General features: G+C 41.0%; 1 protein-coding gene across 2 annotated transcripts in view; it reads left to right on the top strand.

Moving 5' to 3' along the window:
• Positions 1-2484: 2484 nt before the first annotated feature.
• vwc2l (von Willebrand factor C domain containing 2 like) overlaps positions 2485-15644 on the top strand; it is a 41730-nt gene continuing 28570 nt past the window's right edge. Inside the window, exons 1-2 of one of the 2 annotated variants that reach the window (XM_084724110.1) lie at positions 2485-3064; positions 4239-4754. In XM_084724110.1, the coding sequence (XP_084580236.1) occupies positions 4341-4754 (414 nt within the window). In that variant the 5' untranslated portion in view covers positions 2485-3064; positions 4239-4340. Of the gene's footprint in view, positions 3359-4238; positions 4755-15644 lie in introns of both variants that reach the window. The other variant, XM_084724109.1, reaches the window with a different exon arrangement.

The raw sequence follows: 15644 nt of genomic DNA, 5'->3' as shown, positions 1-15644 counted from the left end.
GTTTGACAAACCCCCCGCTCGCCACAGGTTTTGTTGTGATTGCAGCATCTGCATTTCAAACACCTGCCACCTTGTAGAGATAACTAACCCCTGCGTGATCCCTGTCGATAGCTTTGGCTGCGCAGTCTCACAACCTGAGAGACAGTGACTTAGCACCGCATTTAGATACTATATTTAGTCTAATGATAGAGATCATATACATATTATGATTCAGCCTTTAGATTCTTTAGGATTGGGAATATAATTAGAGGTGCGCAGCTGACAGGAGCTGGCTGACACATTGCTCTTTAGATACTGTGTTAGCTTTGCAGGTTGAATGTCATCGTGCCTGAGCTTGATGCTAAATTTACTTGACAAATGTTACCAGAGAGCAGGCTTGCTGTTTGCAGCCCAGAATCATATTCAGAGGAGAAGAGGTCCAGGATGTGCCCATGCATTAATGAGCATATACACTTGATATATGTAGGACACTTCTTAATGTTGAGCTGCAGCCCCTTTTTCCACAGTTCATAGTCTGATTCACTGGATATACTCTGTGCAGATAAGTCTGATGACTTGTTTCAGTCTGCATGGTGGCATCCGCTATCTGCATTTTCAGAGTCCTTGGGAAACAATAACAACCTCTGAGACAGCAAGTTGCACCCTTAAAAAGACAAATTAGCACCTGGCGCACTAATGGTACAAATGCAAATAAGCTGTTACCTTTTCATTTGCACTGATGTAGTCATTTTAATGCCGGAGTTTCACTCTAAATGCACCATGACTTTCTGCACAAGTCACCATATTCGCATGGCGGCCATTATCCTCTGACATCACACTCATGGTAATGTTAGCTGGATAATGGCTGGATGCCAATGCTAGCTGTGGTAGTTAACGGCTTATCATGCTGTTTTAGTTTGAAATATCACCTGATGTCTATCCAGATTTTCACTATATTGTCTTTTCAGTTGCTGATCAATCAGGAAGCAATAAAATGATAAGATTTGCAAGACTCTCTATGTGAGCCAATATCAGTATAGTAGGAGGTCGATATTGACATGATCCATTCATTGGATATCGGACTAATGTCACCAATCAACATACCAATCCAGATTCCTTGGTCTTAAGTTTCTGTGAGTTATAAATGATATGCCAAATAGCACAAACTGTGAGCCAGAAAGCAGCCTTTCAGCCAAATCTACATTACCATTCAACACAGGGGACACACACCTCCGAACATAATGCATAATACAGCTGGGCTGAAGAAATGAGAAATGTACTAGCTACCTCACTACTCCATAGGTTAAAACTATGAACCAGCACAGCAATGACAGTTACCAGCATAAACCACCATGTTCAGAAAAAAACACATTACAAACACAAACAAAGAGTAATATTTGCATTTTGGAACATAAAATAGCAAAGTACAAACCATTGCTACTACAAACTACTCAGCAATGCATGATGGGAAATGGGGGCCGTCTCTCAGCGCTATCTGCAGCACATAACCCACAATTCTACAGTGCACCATAATGGTTGGGGGCCAGAGTCACACAGTGGTGTCGACAGATGTCCAAATTCAGGTCTGAATCAGATCAGAACTGAAAAAGGAGACTGTGCATCTCTACCTTCTTAGCCTGATGTCAGAGGAAGATGGCCGCTGTGTGAATATGGTGAGTGGTGCCCCACCACATACAGCTGGTGCCCTTTTTTATTTTTGTCTCCCCTGCTCTTCAAGGAGTCTGAGTCCGCCACTGGATCTGTGTATATATGACTCTATGAGTTCATATAAATATTTTTGAACCCAGTGTTAGGGCAGAAAGTGGTACAGTAAATACCAAAAGTTCATGTCTTGACCTACCATGCGAATGCATTTTGTTAATGAGGCTGTTTCAGTTGGATTTGACCTTCCGTGTTAGGTCAAGCATGCAGCAGATGTAACTGTATCATTTATAACACTTTATAGACGCTGAGTTACCCTGGGGACGGACAGGTGTTTCAAGCAAAAGAGCTCCTGTAAAATAGCAGGTTTTAATCATTACTCAGATAAAGAGCGTGAGCACACGGTTACGTTTGAACAAGACAGGCCATAAGGTTGCCGTTGATAAGATGTGTATGATTCCTCATGGGAATAACTAATTAAGTGCTAGTCTTGGGGGTCTCACTCAGTCATCTGTTCTCTCAGACTGAATGTAGTCAGGCAGTGGCCCCTACGGGCTACCATCTGTAAAACAAAGCTGATGCTGCTCTGCAAAGCCGTACTGTATTTTTCTGTTGTTGTAAAGGCTGAGGAGAAGTCAGACTCCCCTTTTTTTTTGCGTTGCAGTGTTGAATACAAATGTGTCTCTGTGAACCGCGCCGCAAATACTGAGTGACTCAGGGAAACATGCTGCGGGTCATATGTGAAGACACTCATGCGCAAGTACGCACAGGCGCATAATGACACAAACATACAGAGTGACACTCACGCACATGTGACACATCCAGCCTACCCGCCGCTCTTCTAGGAACCTCTCTGACTAATGACCACTCATTGCGTCGTTTGACTTGATTTTAGCCTTTTAACTCTTGCCGGACCAGTTCGTGAGATGCAGTCGGAGTTGCCCTCGGATGGTGGGATATGAGCGTTGTTGTGTCTGTGGGGTGACAGAGAGGGGGAGAGGAGAGCAGGGGGGGGCGCTCTGCTCCGCTCCGCTCCGCTCTGCTCAGTGCAGGACGCAGGAGACAGTCGCTCTCCAAGGTGCTGAAAGTCGGTGCGCTCCCTCCTCATCAGACTCGCCTGCTGCTGACGATGAATGCGACCTCTGCCGAAAAGCGCAAAAAAATCAAACAATGATTGGCTTCGATCCCGTTTGGTCTGATTTTTTATACTTCTGCCCTGCTGGATTTTTATTTTTCACGCAACTGCTGGATGTATACACACGCATATGTGCAACAAGACTGACTGCTGCTTTCTAATGCTCACCTGCTTCGTTGGGAAATATTGAATTGATTCTCAGGGAACGCTACAGAGGATTTTTCTAGCTGTTTTTCTCGGTCCACACCGCATGCCTTCGGACGTGAACTGTGATATTGTCTCAAAAAGGTGAGTCCGATGAGGATAATCATGAAGCAGACCTACTTTTATGTGGATATCATTTTCTTTGCGCTGGAAAGGGGGGACCATACCTCCAAAAGGCTTGTGTTCAATTGCTTTTAAACCCGTCATCACGACCGAGAGGGAGGATTATAGTATCTTGTGGAGTCTGATGAATTTACCCAGTGGATAAAGTGAAGTTTCCAATAGGCTAGGCGGGTATCTGTAATCTGCTCTAGCCCTCTCTATGTGTGCTGGGCTCTCTGGCTTCACACTAAGTGGATATCAAGCAATTTCAACGCGGTGAGTTTGTCCTATCGTTTATTAATATACACCCCTTTTTTCTGTCAAGACACGCAGCACTTATAAACCAAACGATTCCAAAGGGGGCTATTTATTATCATCTATGTTTTGCTTAACTGTCTGTATTCTGCTCTGGTTTCCCCCCTTTACGAAGGAGTGATGCATTTTGGGTTAAATCACTGCGCATTTATGATTCAGGACATTTACATGGCTGATTGAGTGAGAACAGGTTACTGTAAGTCAGATTTTTGAGCAGTAAAATCTATAATTATTGCCTTAAGGGGGGTATGAAGCAGACTAATAGCTACCTGTTGTCTCTGGTCGCTGCCATAGAGTTTGAAATTGTGCAAATAATCGCAAATATGTTGGGTTTTAGTGAATGTGGAGAAGAATACAGTAAGGAGCCCACTCCACCCACTTCACATAATGGATGTTTTAACCTTTTCCACTGTTGTTGGACGTTCAGCTGTCGCTGAGATTTTGCACGAAGAGATGAAAATCAACCCCCCCCACCACCACCACCACCACCACACACACACACACACACACACACACACACACACACACACACATACACACAACCTCCACCTCCTCCACCACCACACAAGCGCACACACAGCACAGACCACACGCTTCTTATGTTAACAAAGGTTTGTGTTTTCTGTCAGGAATCATGGCATTAGCCTGTTGAATAAGCCTGTGTGATAAAAAATAATAATTAAAACTTGCATCATGCTTTAAAAACACTGGTTGCAGCAGTAAGATAAAATATACACAGGCCCAACAATAAAAAGTATTTATTTATTTATTTACGAGGTTGTGCAAAACATCAGCAGTGAATCATCACCCATCATATCACCTCTTATTTTTTCCACTGCAGCCCATTTCCTCAAGTGATGATGATGATGATGATAATGAAGCGCAGGACGGATCCGGAGAGGATACCGGGAGCCTAGGGATGACATCCACACAATCTTGTTGAATGTGGATATCGATGCCACGGCGAAGGATGGGCCCTCTCCTCTCGGCCGCCTTCGTCCTCCTGCTGGCCCTGAGCGCCGCGTCTCCGGCCTCGGTGGGGAACCCCGAGGATTACGCCGCAGACGAGGCGGAGCGGACCGCCGGCGACAACATCGTCTTCGATGACTACCGGGGGAAAGGATGCGTGGACGACAGTGGCTTCGTCTACAAACTCGGGGAGCGCTTCTATCCGGGACACTCGAACTGTCCGTGCGTGTGCACGGAGGACGGGCCCGTGTGCGACCAGCCCGAGTGCCCCAAACTGCACCCCAAGTGCACCAAAGTGGAGCACAATGGATGCTGTCCCGAGTGCAAGGAGGTTAAAAACTTTTGCGAGTACCGGGGGAAAACGTATAAAATCCTGGAAGAATTCAAGGTAAGATCTGAGTTCTAAGATCCAACCTGGATTGAAACAGGCGCTTGAACTTACAGTACAAAAATCAAAGTAACGCCAAAATAGAGCTCAACTGTGACCGCCCACTTTTCCAACCTTCCGGAAGTGAATTTCACCTTCACTCTGCAGAAAAATAAAGAGTTTTAAGCCTGGAACCAAGCCAGCCAATTACCAGATGAATCGTGAAATGAAACATTTGACTCCTAGCCAAATAAAAATAATAACAAAAATAAAGTAAATTGGAAAACCGAAAAAAGGTAAAAACACAACTTGTACATAATTATTTTAAGAGTGATGGAACTACTCATCCCATAAACCACTGCGAAGGGTATGGCTTCTTCTTAAATTTAACTTTTGTCATTATTATCTATATAGTTAATAACAGTGTTGTAGCTTGTGTTGTGTCTATATATTAGATTTACTGCAGAATAATAGCATTATGCTAGCTATCTAGCTAGCCAGCCTGCATTCATAGATGCAGTAAATATTTCCATGGTAACAGCAATGTTGTTACACTTTTGAATTGTGGGTAGTACTTCTCCATTACATTGCAGGTAAAACATGTTTTTCGCAAAATAAGGTTGATATCATACTGCCTTCTGCCATCATTTCACAGTCTCATAGCTTGTAGTCGGTATACCTTGGATGGTTACAGTGTTATGGTTCATAATATAAATCCTCTATTCAGGATATGAGTGGGATTTTCACCTCGGGAACCTCACTGTTGAGCTCTATTCTTCCACTTAAGAGAAAGTTTCTCACTTTCCGACATGCCCCATGTGACCTTACTTCAGAAAAAAACATGAACAGCTCTCTGTGGCAAGAGACAAATAAGCTTTTGAGCGGATGAAGGGCAAAACATGATGAATTACACATATGATGTTTGTGAGTTTAAAAGACAAGTTTACAAATCAAGAGAGTCACCGTTTGCCATTGGTTTGGTGTAGTTTAGTTTTGTATGAAACCACTAAGTGAACTACATGTCTCTTCTCATACAATATATGTAATCAATGCCATCTCTCACCAATAACCGCCATTCATATTTTTTCTGAAGTAAGATCCAATAGGGGTTAACCAGAAGGTTAGGGACCTCGCCTCTATAAAATGTTCCTTCAGCATTTCCAATATGCACTATACTTGTCTCATTCAGTAGGAGGAGGACTGTTTCCAGTATAATTGTTGGCATTTTTTGATATTTGTCTCACAGCATAGTGATAAAATAGTTTAAATTCACTACAAGATCACATTTAAACCCTTTTAAGGGCTGTAGTGCCCAACTGATGCTCATGAGTTGGTTCCATCTTGCCAGGTTGATTCAGTCACAGTCAAAGTCTGGATGCCACTAAAGCAACCATCTTACATGGCAGCCTGTCTGGACTCTTCAGCAGTTTCAGTTTCATATAAATTAATATGAACATCCCTAACTAGACTTGCATGTGCATGACACGTGATGAAGGGCAATCAATTCAATAGGACTGGGCAAACTAGAAATCAGATTAGATTTTGGATATAGTTACATTGTGATGTGGTATAAGTGTCTTTTCTTGGTTTTAAAGGCTGCATTACAAGTAAACTGATGTAATTTTCCGATCTTACCAGACCTTACCTTTACCCACCTAGTCATGACATCCACATTACCAAAGATTTCATTGTGTTGTGAAAGCACCAATAGTCATTCCTACAATCCTGTTGCAATATTGATAAATATTACCATCATGGTATGTGGTCAAAAATATTGGTGCATTTAATTTTGTCCCCAAATTGTCAATTAGGGCTGGTTACCAAGCTTCAATAATTTTATGGTACTGTTCAAATTTCTTCAGTGCTATCGAGTATCAAAGAATGCCTTGTCATTTGATACTAAATGTTGATACCAATAAAGGTTTGACACAGACTTTTATTTACTTCCATACTTTACAGATTTTATATGAGTTTCTTAACTCATTTCTTCAGCTGCTCCCACATCTTTGAACAGCTTCTTTCTTTAAAATTAATAATTGTACTGCAATGAAAATTTGTTTGTGTTAAAATGGACTTGATATAGAAAAAAATATTGTTCAGGAACCAGAGCCAAGGTAGCAGTATTGGTACTGGAAAGTTCTGAACGATGCCCAGCCTTATCTGCAGCTCAAGCATCAAACTAAATCTTATGTCATTATGGATGAGAGCGACCCACAAAGGTTATTTGCTCCTGAGACATGCCCCGCCCCCTTTTTGGATGACAAAAACAACCACTCTTAATTGATTGGCAGCAAATGCAAATTCTGTGGTCTTTGTTAGTATAAACGCAGAAACTAAGAAAACTCTATCACTATTTAGCTATTGTGTGCTCCGCCATCTAGCGGTGCCGCCATTACTGCAGTGATCATGTCTAGACGGGACACCCGAACTTGCCAAGATCTCTCATGAGATCTCGTGGGTCTGGGGTTCCCTTCTAGATATCGTGTCGGCTGTCGCCTGCTGACAGTGATAGCATGGATGGACTTTAAACAGCTGCCCTCAGTAACTGATGGGGGCACCTTTTTAGATGGCGATATTAGTGTTCTTCAAATTTTGCGTTGACGTTATTGTGACAATAACCAAAAATAGTAAATGGAGAAGAGAAAAAACAGACCACCTCCGCCACATTTATTTGATGAAGTACTGTGTAATATATATTAAAAATACATGAGTTTCAGAAGCAAAGTCCTTTCTGCCCCTACTGTTGGAGTAGCTGAACTGCACTGGTTCATCTCAACTTCTAAGATATCATTGTCAAAAGTAAAGGTAAATAGAAAGTAAAGGTAATAGTAGAAGATTGCAAACTTCTTATGAAGGCTCACGTTCATTCGCACACATATTGTAGGGAGACGCCACTTCCGGTACTTCGCTGGATTCATCTATAAGGAATATCTTTGTTATGTATTTGCAGATCAGCTATGTTGTTACATAGGAAAAGAATAAAGAAATCAGGGCCCTTTCAGTCTTGTCAGTTCAGTCCTGACATATAACTACTTTACTGAATCTTCGGGTAATCTATTTCAGATATCTGTCGCTTTTTATATTATTTCTTTTGCTGTTTTGGTGCTGTTGAACCAAACTCCATTCTAAAAGCAGGTGTTTTAAGGTAGGGGCATATTTTTTCACAGTAAAAATTTTAGTTACACCACCATTAAGACTCTCTTCTGACTCATTTTGATCTACTTTACTCAGTAACATCATTAACTTAGTTGTGATGGAGTGTTTGCCACAGACACATATACTGACTAGCCTCTTTTACAGTGTTATTATGTGGCATTATTTTTCTAAAGACAAGGACATGATGAATGGCTGCTCTTATCCATGGTGTCATCTGTGGTCACAGCTACTGTCTCATGTGGACGAAGGCCAGTCAGTCTTAAATAATATGAAGCACAGCAATTCAAACACACACATATTTTGGTCTGGCGACTTGTTGACAGCAGTCGACTTCGATGGTGGCGGGGTTTGCTGCTGGGGTTTCGGTTAGTGAGTGAGCAGTTCTTAGCATACTGCAAAAAAATATCATGAAAATGTGTTTATTGGCCAAGGGCACAAAGATGGCTGCCTCCCAGAGTGATGTCATCCCCCCCCCCCTCCTCCTCCCTGCACCGTCAAATGAACGTTCACCCAGCATTACTAAACTGACAGAAGCTATAACAGTATTTTAATCCTTTGATTTGTGGACACTGAGTCATTGCTGGCAGATTCAGTTTCCCCGTCTCCTGCAAAGGGAGCACTGTTTTTACGCATCAGACCTTTGTCTACGCCGTTGTTACAGAGCATGACAGTGCTGTCTGATTTGAAATGACACTATGAGCATGACAACTACAGTCTGTGTTTAAACTGTCGCTGCCCATGAGGAAACCTCCTCATTCAAATTCCTCACCAGTGGATTGGGGCTGTAAGTGACTGAAATGTAATATGACACACTGCAGCCTAAACAACGGTATAGCTCTATTGTTAACCATGGCTTTTGTTCACGTCTTTGCACATTTATCAGTATGTCCGTTATAGCTGTGTTGGTCAAATGCTATAAACATCCAATGGAGACTTTTACACATGAATTAATCCTTTACTGCATTTAAAAATTGCTTATTTCTTACCTCAGATTTATTCAGAAACTTTTTTTTTTTGGTTTCTTTTTCTTTATTTATTTTTTCCAAATAGCTACAAGTCTTTTCCCAGCCATTGGCGCACCAAGAAATACACTTGCACTTGCCCATTTAGGGTAATTTTAGGTATAACCAGACAAGTATTAGGCTTCCACTGATTTCCTTTTTTGTTTGTGCCAATAAAACGGTGTTGTTTCATATAAAAATATTACAGAGAGTAGAATATGTCAACAGTATTCAATATTCAATCAATCTATGTAAAAAAAAAAAAGAAATATTGTGTTATTCTAACAAATGTAATAAAAGCAGTGTAAAAGTGCAATAGTCAATGCAATAAAAATAAAAATATAAAAATAAAAGTAATGTGATAAAATGAAAAACTAATAAAACTAAATGAATAGAAATTATAATACATTTTGAATGTCACTGAATACAATTTTGCAATACTATTCCAATGCAGTTGACATCATTCTGCTCATTATATAGAGATGAAGCCATAATAGGAAGAGGAATGCGATACACCTGGTGTTATTCCATTGTGCAATAAGTTTGAGATTGTGTGGCAATGACAGCTGCCACACAGGCCCACTCACCTTCTAACTGATCAACAAGTCAGAGAAACAGCCTTTGATTGGTCATCAGACTCAACCTAAGGCATCATGATATTGCTAGTGGATGGCTAACAACCATGGTAACCAGGGTCGTTGGAGGCAGGGTGCAAGACCCTGCTCACGTACATGCACATTAATCACACATGCGCACATATTCTAGTTCTTAGTGCATTACTGCACACATAATCTCTGTGCAACAGGCAGTCTTGTTTCTGTATAGTTGGGGGACAGTTTAATTACTTGTAACTCCCAGCACCTCCCTGTTTTCCTTCCAAACCTCATCCTTTTTGGGAATATTCACATAAAAACACTGCTGTGGATCATATAAAAGGTACCGGTTCTCAACTTTATTAATTAGTCTCTTGTCCTCCTTGTTAACTGCTCTGATGAAAGGAATAAGAAACTTCAAGGATGTCAGCATCGATTTTGACCAAATAAATTGGGTTTGAGGTGAAGCAAGTGTGCAAAACTTTGCTGAAATAGAGCCAGATGGAGAGTTTTTCAAACAAGTGACATGTTGCTCAGCCTGTTTGCTGATGCACAGAGCAGATTGAGACATCCTCGCTGTGAAAAACCAAAGCAGTCTGCTTTTCGTTCGCCTGTTGACATTGCTTCTGGTTGTTTTGCCCTCCATCCACACAAGTTTGCTTGCATCGCTTCTGGTTAGAAAGGTCCACTATCACAATAAAACGCACGCTCTGGGGCTCAGGCATATTCACTGCATAGACTGCGAGGCCCAGTGCAGGACAACACTTTGCACAGCCCATGCAACAGTTCTGATGCTAACAACAGCAATAACAGTTTTCAACAGAAAGAAATGGATAAATAATAACAAAAGTGTTTCAGTGATTTTTCATTATAGAAAAATTCAGGGTCAGTTTACCTTAAACAGGCAGCTCAACCAGGCGGTCACACACATTTTCAGGGTAACATAAGGATAAATTTTATTGTTATGTTTCCGCCATTCAATAAAAATAAAATTATTAGGGGGATGATGGATTTTCTTGTCAAGTGTCACTTAAGGTCATAGCTAAAGAGGAGCTTCACACCAGTCAACTTCTGTTTTTTTCTCGGCTTTCAGACATTATCTTTGCACAACATTTCCACCCAGTGGATAAAACGTCATCAGACACTCTATTCAATCAGTGGAATAATGATAACCAGCCAAATATGGGTTTTGCTGAGTTTTTAATCCCAGCAATTTGGTCACGAAAAATGTCAGCCATGTGGTTACAATGCCTGTGGAAAGGTTACAAATATTTGACGCACAAACCAAGAACAGCTCTGTTAGAAATCACTTCTCCTGATCAGGTGCAGTAAAGAGGAGAACCTCTCAGTCATCTTTTGTGTGCAGCTGGAAATGAAACACACACTCCAGAACAAAATGAATACTTGAAACTAAGATTTAAAAAGAATATTCAAAATCAATTAGCATTGTCAGCTGGACTGTTCAGCTGTAGCTATTGGTAATCACTGTGGAGATACCAGAGATCAAACGATGTGTAAATCTTAATAAGAACAGTTTATGTAATGTTACATCAGGGAACCTTCGGGTTTATACAGGCAAAACATTTCATTTCAGAATTTTACCCAACATACATCTAAATTTAATAAACTTTGCCAGCAGCTTCTTACTTCATTCAAGTCTAGGCCTTGTCCTTGCTCTCTGAAAGCATGAGCATTTCATTCCTCCAGCATGATAAAGATATAGAGAGCATATTGCCATTATTTCGCACTAAAAATACTATGGAAATGTTTTGTAAGGAAAACATACTGGTTAAGGTCTTTGCGATAAAACGATCCAGTTCAAGCAATATTAATTACTTTCTTTGTTTGCTTTTTTGTCCTCTTGGACAAGCTGTAAACACAACATTGACATATTATGAACGTATACATCCAGCAGACACAGAGTAACATTGGCATACATTTGGAGTTGTGTGTCTTCACGCTTTTTGCTCTGTTTTGGGAAATATTTGGCTCTAATTGCTCCTCTGTGTTCATCAAGTTTGTCTGTCGGCTGTTTGTTGTTGCACAGGTAGCATACAGTTAGATTAACAGAGATTTTTCGCCAGCAACCACTGTCCAGCGTGACCCTGGGACGAGACTGATGAGAGCACTGACAGTTAAAAAGCCTGTGATACTATTTATACATTCAGATTGTTTTGTTGTGAGTTGCAGAGTTTTGGATATACCAGCTGAGGAGATGTCTGCCCACTCTCGATTATAATGGAATAAACGGCACCCGGCTTGTGGTGCTCAAAGTGCCAAAAAAATACATTTGAAAAACTCAAATGGTAATGTCTGTTTCCAAAAATCATGACCCAGTTACTCAAGATAATCCACACATCCCTTGCTGTGAGCTGTGAAACTGGCAGACATCTCTATGGTCAATATCTCCAAAACTGAGCAACTCACACCAAAACAATCTTGATGGATAAATAGCACTGCAATCCAGGTTTTTTTTTTTATTATAATTATTATTTTATTTTATTTTCCCTTTAACTGAAACATTAAAGTTGTAGCACATAAAACTAAAACAATTAGCTGAAAAATGCTAAAATGTTCGATAAGCTGAGGGGAACTGCAGAGTCTGTGATAATTCTTCGGGGGTGTGTCACTTCAGGCAACCCCTTTCACATTACACACGTTTATTTTACCCATTATTGATATAAAACTATTGATGTGTGCACCTTTAAAGTAAGGGAAACGTACAAGCTAACTACCACTGTCAGAACAAACATCAACCTGCCTGACCGTGCCTGTTTACTAGCTAAAATATCTTTTGCAGAATAGTTGCAAATGAACATGATTTCCAAGTTTCATTTTGGGTTTAACAAATCCCCAGTGACTCCCACGAGTAAACTGTGCTTTACTGTCTCAGTATCGGTCGGGTCCCAGTCTCCTTCTCTACTTTTCTTTAGCTGCCGTGCAGGGCCTCAGGCTCAGTAAAATGTTTTGTAAGCTGTAGTGCTATTGTTTCAGGTTTGTTTCATAATGACTTCAAGGCAAAGCAAAGAAATCACCGCTGAAGGATGTTGGAAAATCGCACCTGTGAATATTAGCATGTCACGTCGCTGACACAAATCGAAGCAGGCAGGGAGCAACGCGGTGACTTCCGCCAAATAACATGTAAACACGGGTCATTATGAACCATTCAGCTGCAGTTTATCTGTGGAAGAAATTAGACAAAAAAAACAGAAGAACCATAAGGAAAAGGTTAAGAATTCAGTAATCTAAAACCTTTCATTTTCACTGGCATATATCTGCCTCGAGTACCTTCAGCTAGATGAGTGGCGAGTCCTAGCATCCTGGTTTTCCATTATTAACTTGGAATTTTATGCCTCTAGTCGGGGTCATTATGCAAGCGCCGAAACAACTGATTAACTGATTAGTCAGTTGACATTAAAATGAATCAGCAGCAATTTAGAAATGCAATTAAACATTTAAGGCAAGAAAACTGTCAGTTATTGCTGGTTCGTCCTGTCAAAACGCTGCTTCCGTGTTTTACATTACAGTAAATTGAAACCCTTTGGGATTTGAATTGTTAATTGGACAAAAAGCAATTTGACGATGTTACCCAGGGCTCTAGAAACATTGTTTATATTAAATGATTAGTTGATTAATCAAAAAATAATAATCAAGATAATGAGAATATCATGCATTATGCATTATACATTGGCACATGAGGATGGAAGTGACATAGTGTTGCTGTTAATAAGGTGTGTAAGAGCTCAGCCCATTTAAAAACTATGTACTTAATCTGTCCTGATTGGTGTGTTTGCACGTCAGACAGCATCAAGCTCAGCCCCGCATTGGGATGCAAGCCCACAGATTTTGTAAGGGCCGCCGTGAGTGCATAAGCCTCACAGTTTGATGTGAGATCAAGTCCATCAATAGAGCAGCTCACCCTCCTGCTAACCTTGACTGGAGGGCCCGCAGAGTGAAGGACATTTCTTTGTACTTGAGGCAGAAAAAAAACATTCATCATTTGTTCTTATTGGCCATCTTAGTGAAAATGGCATGATTGAAATACTCTACGCAATCTGTTGTGCAGGATGATCCTCCTCCCCTATCTCAGACCACACAAGGAACCCCAGTATCTCCTTCCGCATCCTGCAGGAAGGTTGGGTCTCTTCAGCGAGGACATGAAAGCTTCGGAACCCCGCTGTGTTCAAGGAAATCAAAGGTCGTCAGTACCCGCATAAAGACCCCCGTTTAGAGATGCCGACAGGTTAACCTTTGGTGTGGGCCTCATTGGCATTTCCTTGGCGGTGATTGTGCTACATAGTGCAGACGTTTGCACTTACATTCAGGAGCAGGTGATGGAGAAGAAATGCAGAGACGCAGCATCTCAGAATGATAGCAGGAGAGATGTGATCAGTGTAGAGCTTCTGGGAGGCATGGATGCAGTGGTGGGTAGCATTACATTTAAGAGTAATTTCTTATATTACAAGATTACTCCTACTGAAAAGTAACTTGTTATGATACAGCATTACCTTCTGAGAAAAGTAACTCATTACAGTACTTTTGCATCACCAAAAATTAAAAGCCCTTTGTGATTCCTTGCATTATTGATGATATTGTCCTGACAATCTAACACAGCTGCCTCTATGAAAACAATGAAACATGGGATTATATACAGTATATAATGTTTCAAGATGCTTAAATTTGCTAAATACAACATTTATCCTTATTAGCTGTTAGCAAACAACTATTTGCTATGCATAGCCGAGTAGTGAGTTCCTGAGCAGAGAATAAAGTCACAGTCCCTGTATTTATGTTATCTGAGCTTATCTGTTTAGCCCGGCCAGTCACATGTACGGGTTTGTGCACATGTGCATGCATGTTTGTGCATGTGAGTCCCTCTCAGTCTTCCCCTTGTCCATTTTCAACATGGCAGGCTAGTGAGTAACTTTCCTAGCTAAACAGTACAGTAAAATATGTTTCTGAAAGCATTTTAGGCAAAATAAGTGATGAAGTAACAGAATATTAAGTTTGACGGTCTTTATTGGAAACTTTGTACAAATGTGTACATGTTGTTTATTCATTGTGCACATTGTACAAACTTATTATGTTTTATAATGTGAAAATGTTTTGTTAAAGATCTGGGTAGGTTTAGGGACAGAAAATACTTGGTTAGGTTTAGGGAGGGATCATAGTTTAGATTAAAATGATCACCCTCACAAGATCTTTCATGGGTCTGGTGTTCTCATCTAGACACAGGAGCCAAAATGGCGGCCATCTGGTTACAATCTTTCTCATCTTGTAGCTTAACAGGGCGCTAAAATATGTTTCTGACAGCATTTTAAGCCTGTGTATATCCTCTGTCTCAAATGCAAAGACAGTCACCATCAGGGTCTGCATGCAGGCATCGTATCGGTAACAGGTTTGAAAACATTACTAAATAACTGATCGACTAAACTGATGCAAAACATGTTGCACTGCTTGTTACAACACAAAAGTAATGCGAGTACTCTAGCACAGGTTTTACACTGCTCGGATGTGTATGTCTGAATGAGGAATTGATGGATTGATATACTTAGTTTGGCATCAACCAACACTTGGCTAATTTTCCAGTTTCATTATGCTGAAAATCCCATCATGCAATAGGTCAGTCATTGTCATGCAAGTGGTATTGGGCATTCACAAAGCAGCTGACTGCAGTGCAATGTCAGCATGCCATTTGTTGAATCTAATGCTGGTATAACTCATGCATCAGCAACTTAGTCTGAAGTACATTTCCCAGTACCAACTCGTGCACTTAAATATTAACTATTAGCAGCACAATATTTAATAGAGTGTAGACTTTGCAGGTGCAGATTTTCTAGCAGTGGGTGTATTATCTTCTCTTTTGTTTTCTTGCCCTGTGAGAGAGTCATGCCACTCAACCTTAGTAGGTGTTTCACCTACAGGGTTCCCCATCAGCTGAGGAAGGGACCAGTCCGCCCAGCATGGCTGCCGGCGTGCCTCTGGCCTCGGCGCAGCTGCAATCAAGAACCAGGAGATATAGGGTGAGTTCAGATCCCAGATCGTCAGGCTAGGGCTGGGATGTGAACTCAAATGTGAACAATCCCGTCCGTGCTTCCTGCGATCCCCCCTCTGGGGAAGGGATGCAGAGTTGAAAAGGGGGGAGGGCTCCAACATTTTCA

This window comes from Lutjanus erythropterus, chromosome 8 (assembly GCF_056507025.1).
Source record: "Lutjanus erythropterus isolate fLutEry1 chromosome 8, fLutEry1.hap2, whole genome shotgun sequence".
Taxonomy (NCBI): Eukaryota; Metazoa; Chordata; class Actinopteri; order Lutjaniformes; family Lutjanidae; genus Lutjanus; species Lutjanus erythropterus.
Note: the sequence above shows the minus strand (reverse complement) of the source record. Positions and strands in the feature narration are given on the sequence as shown.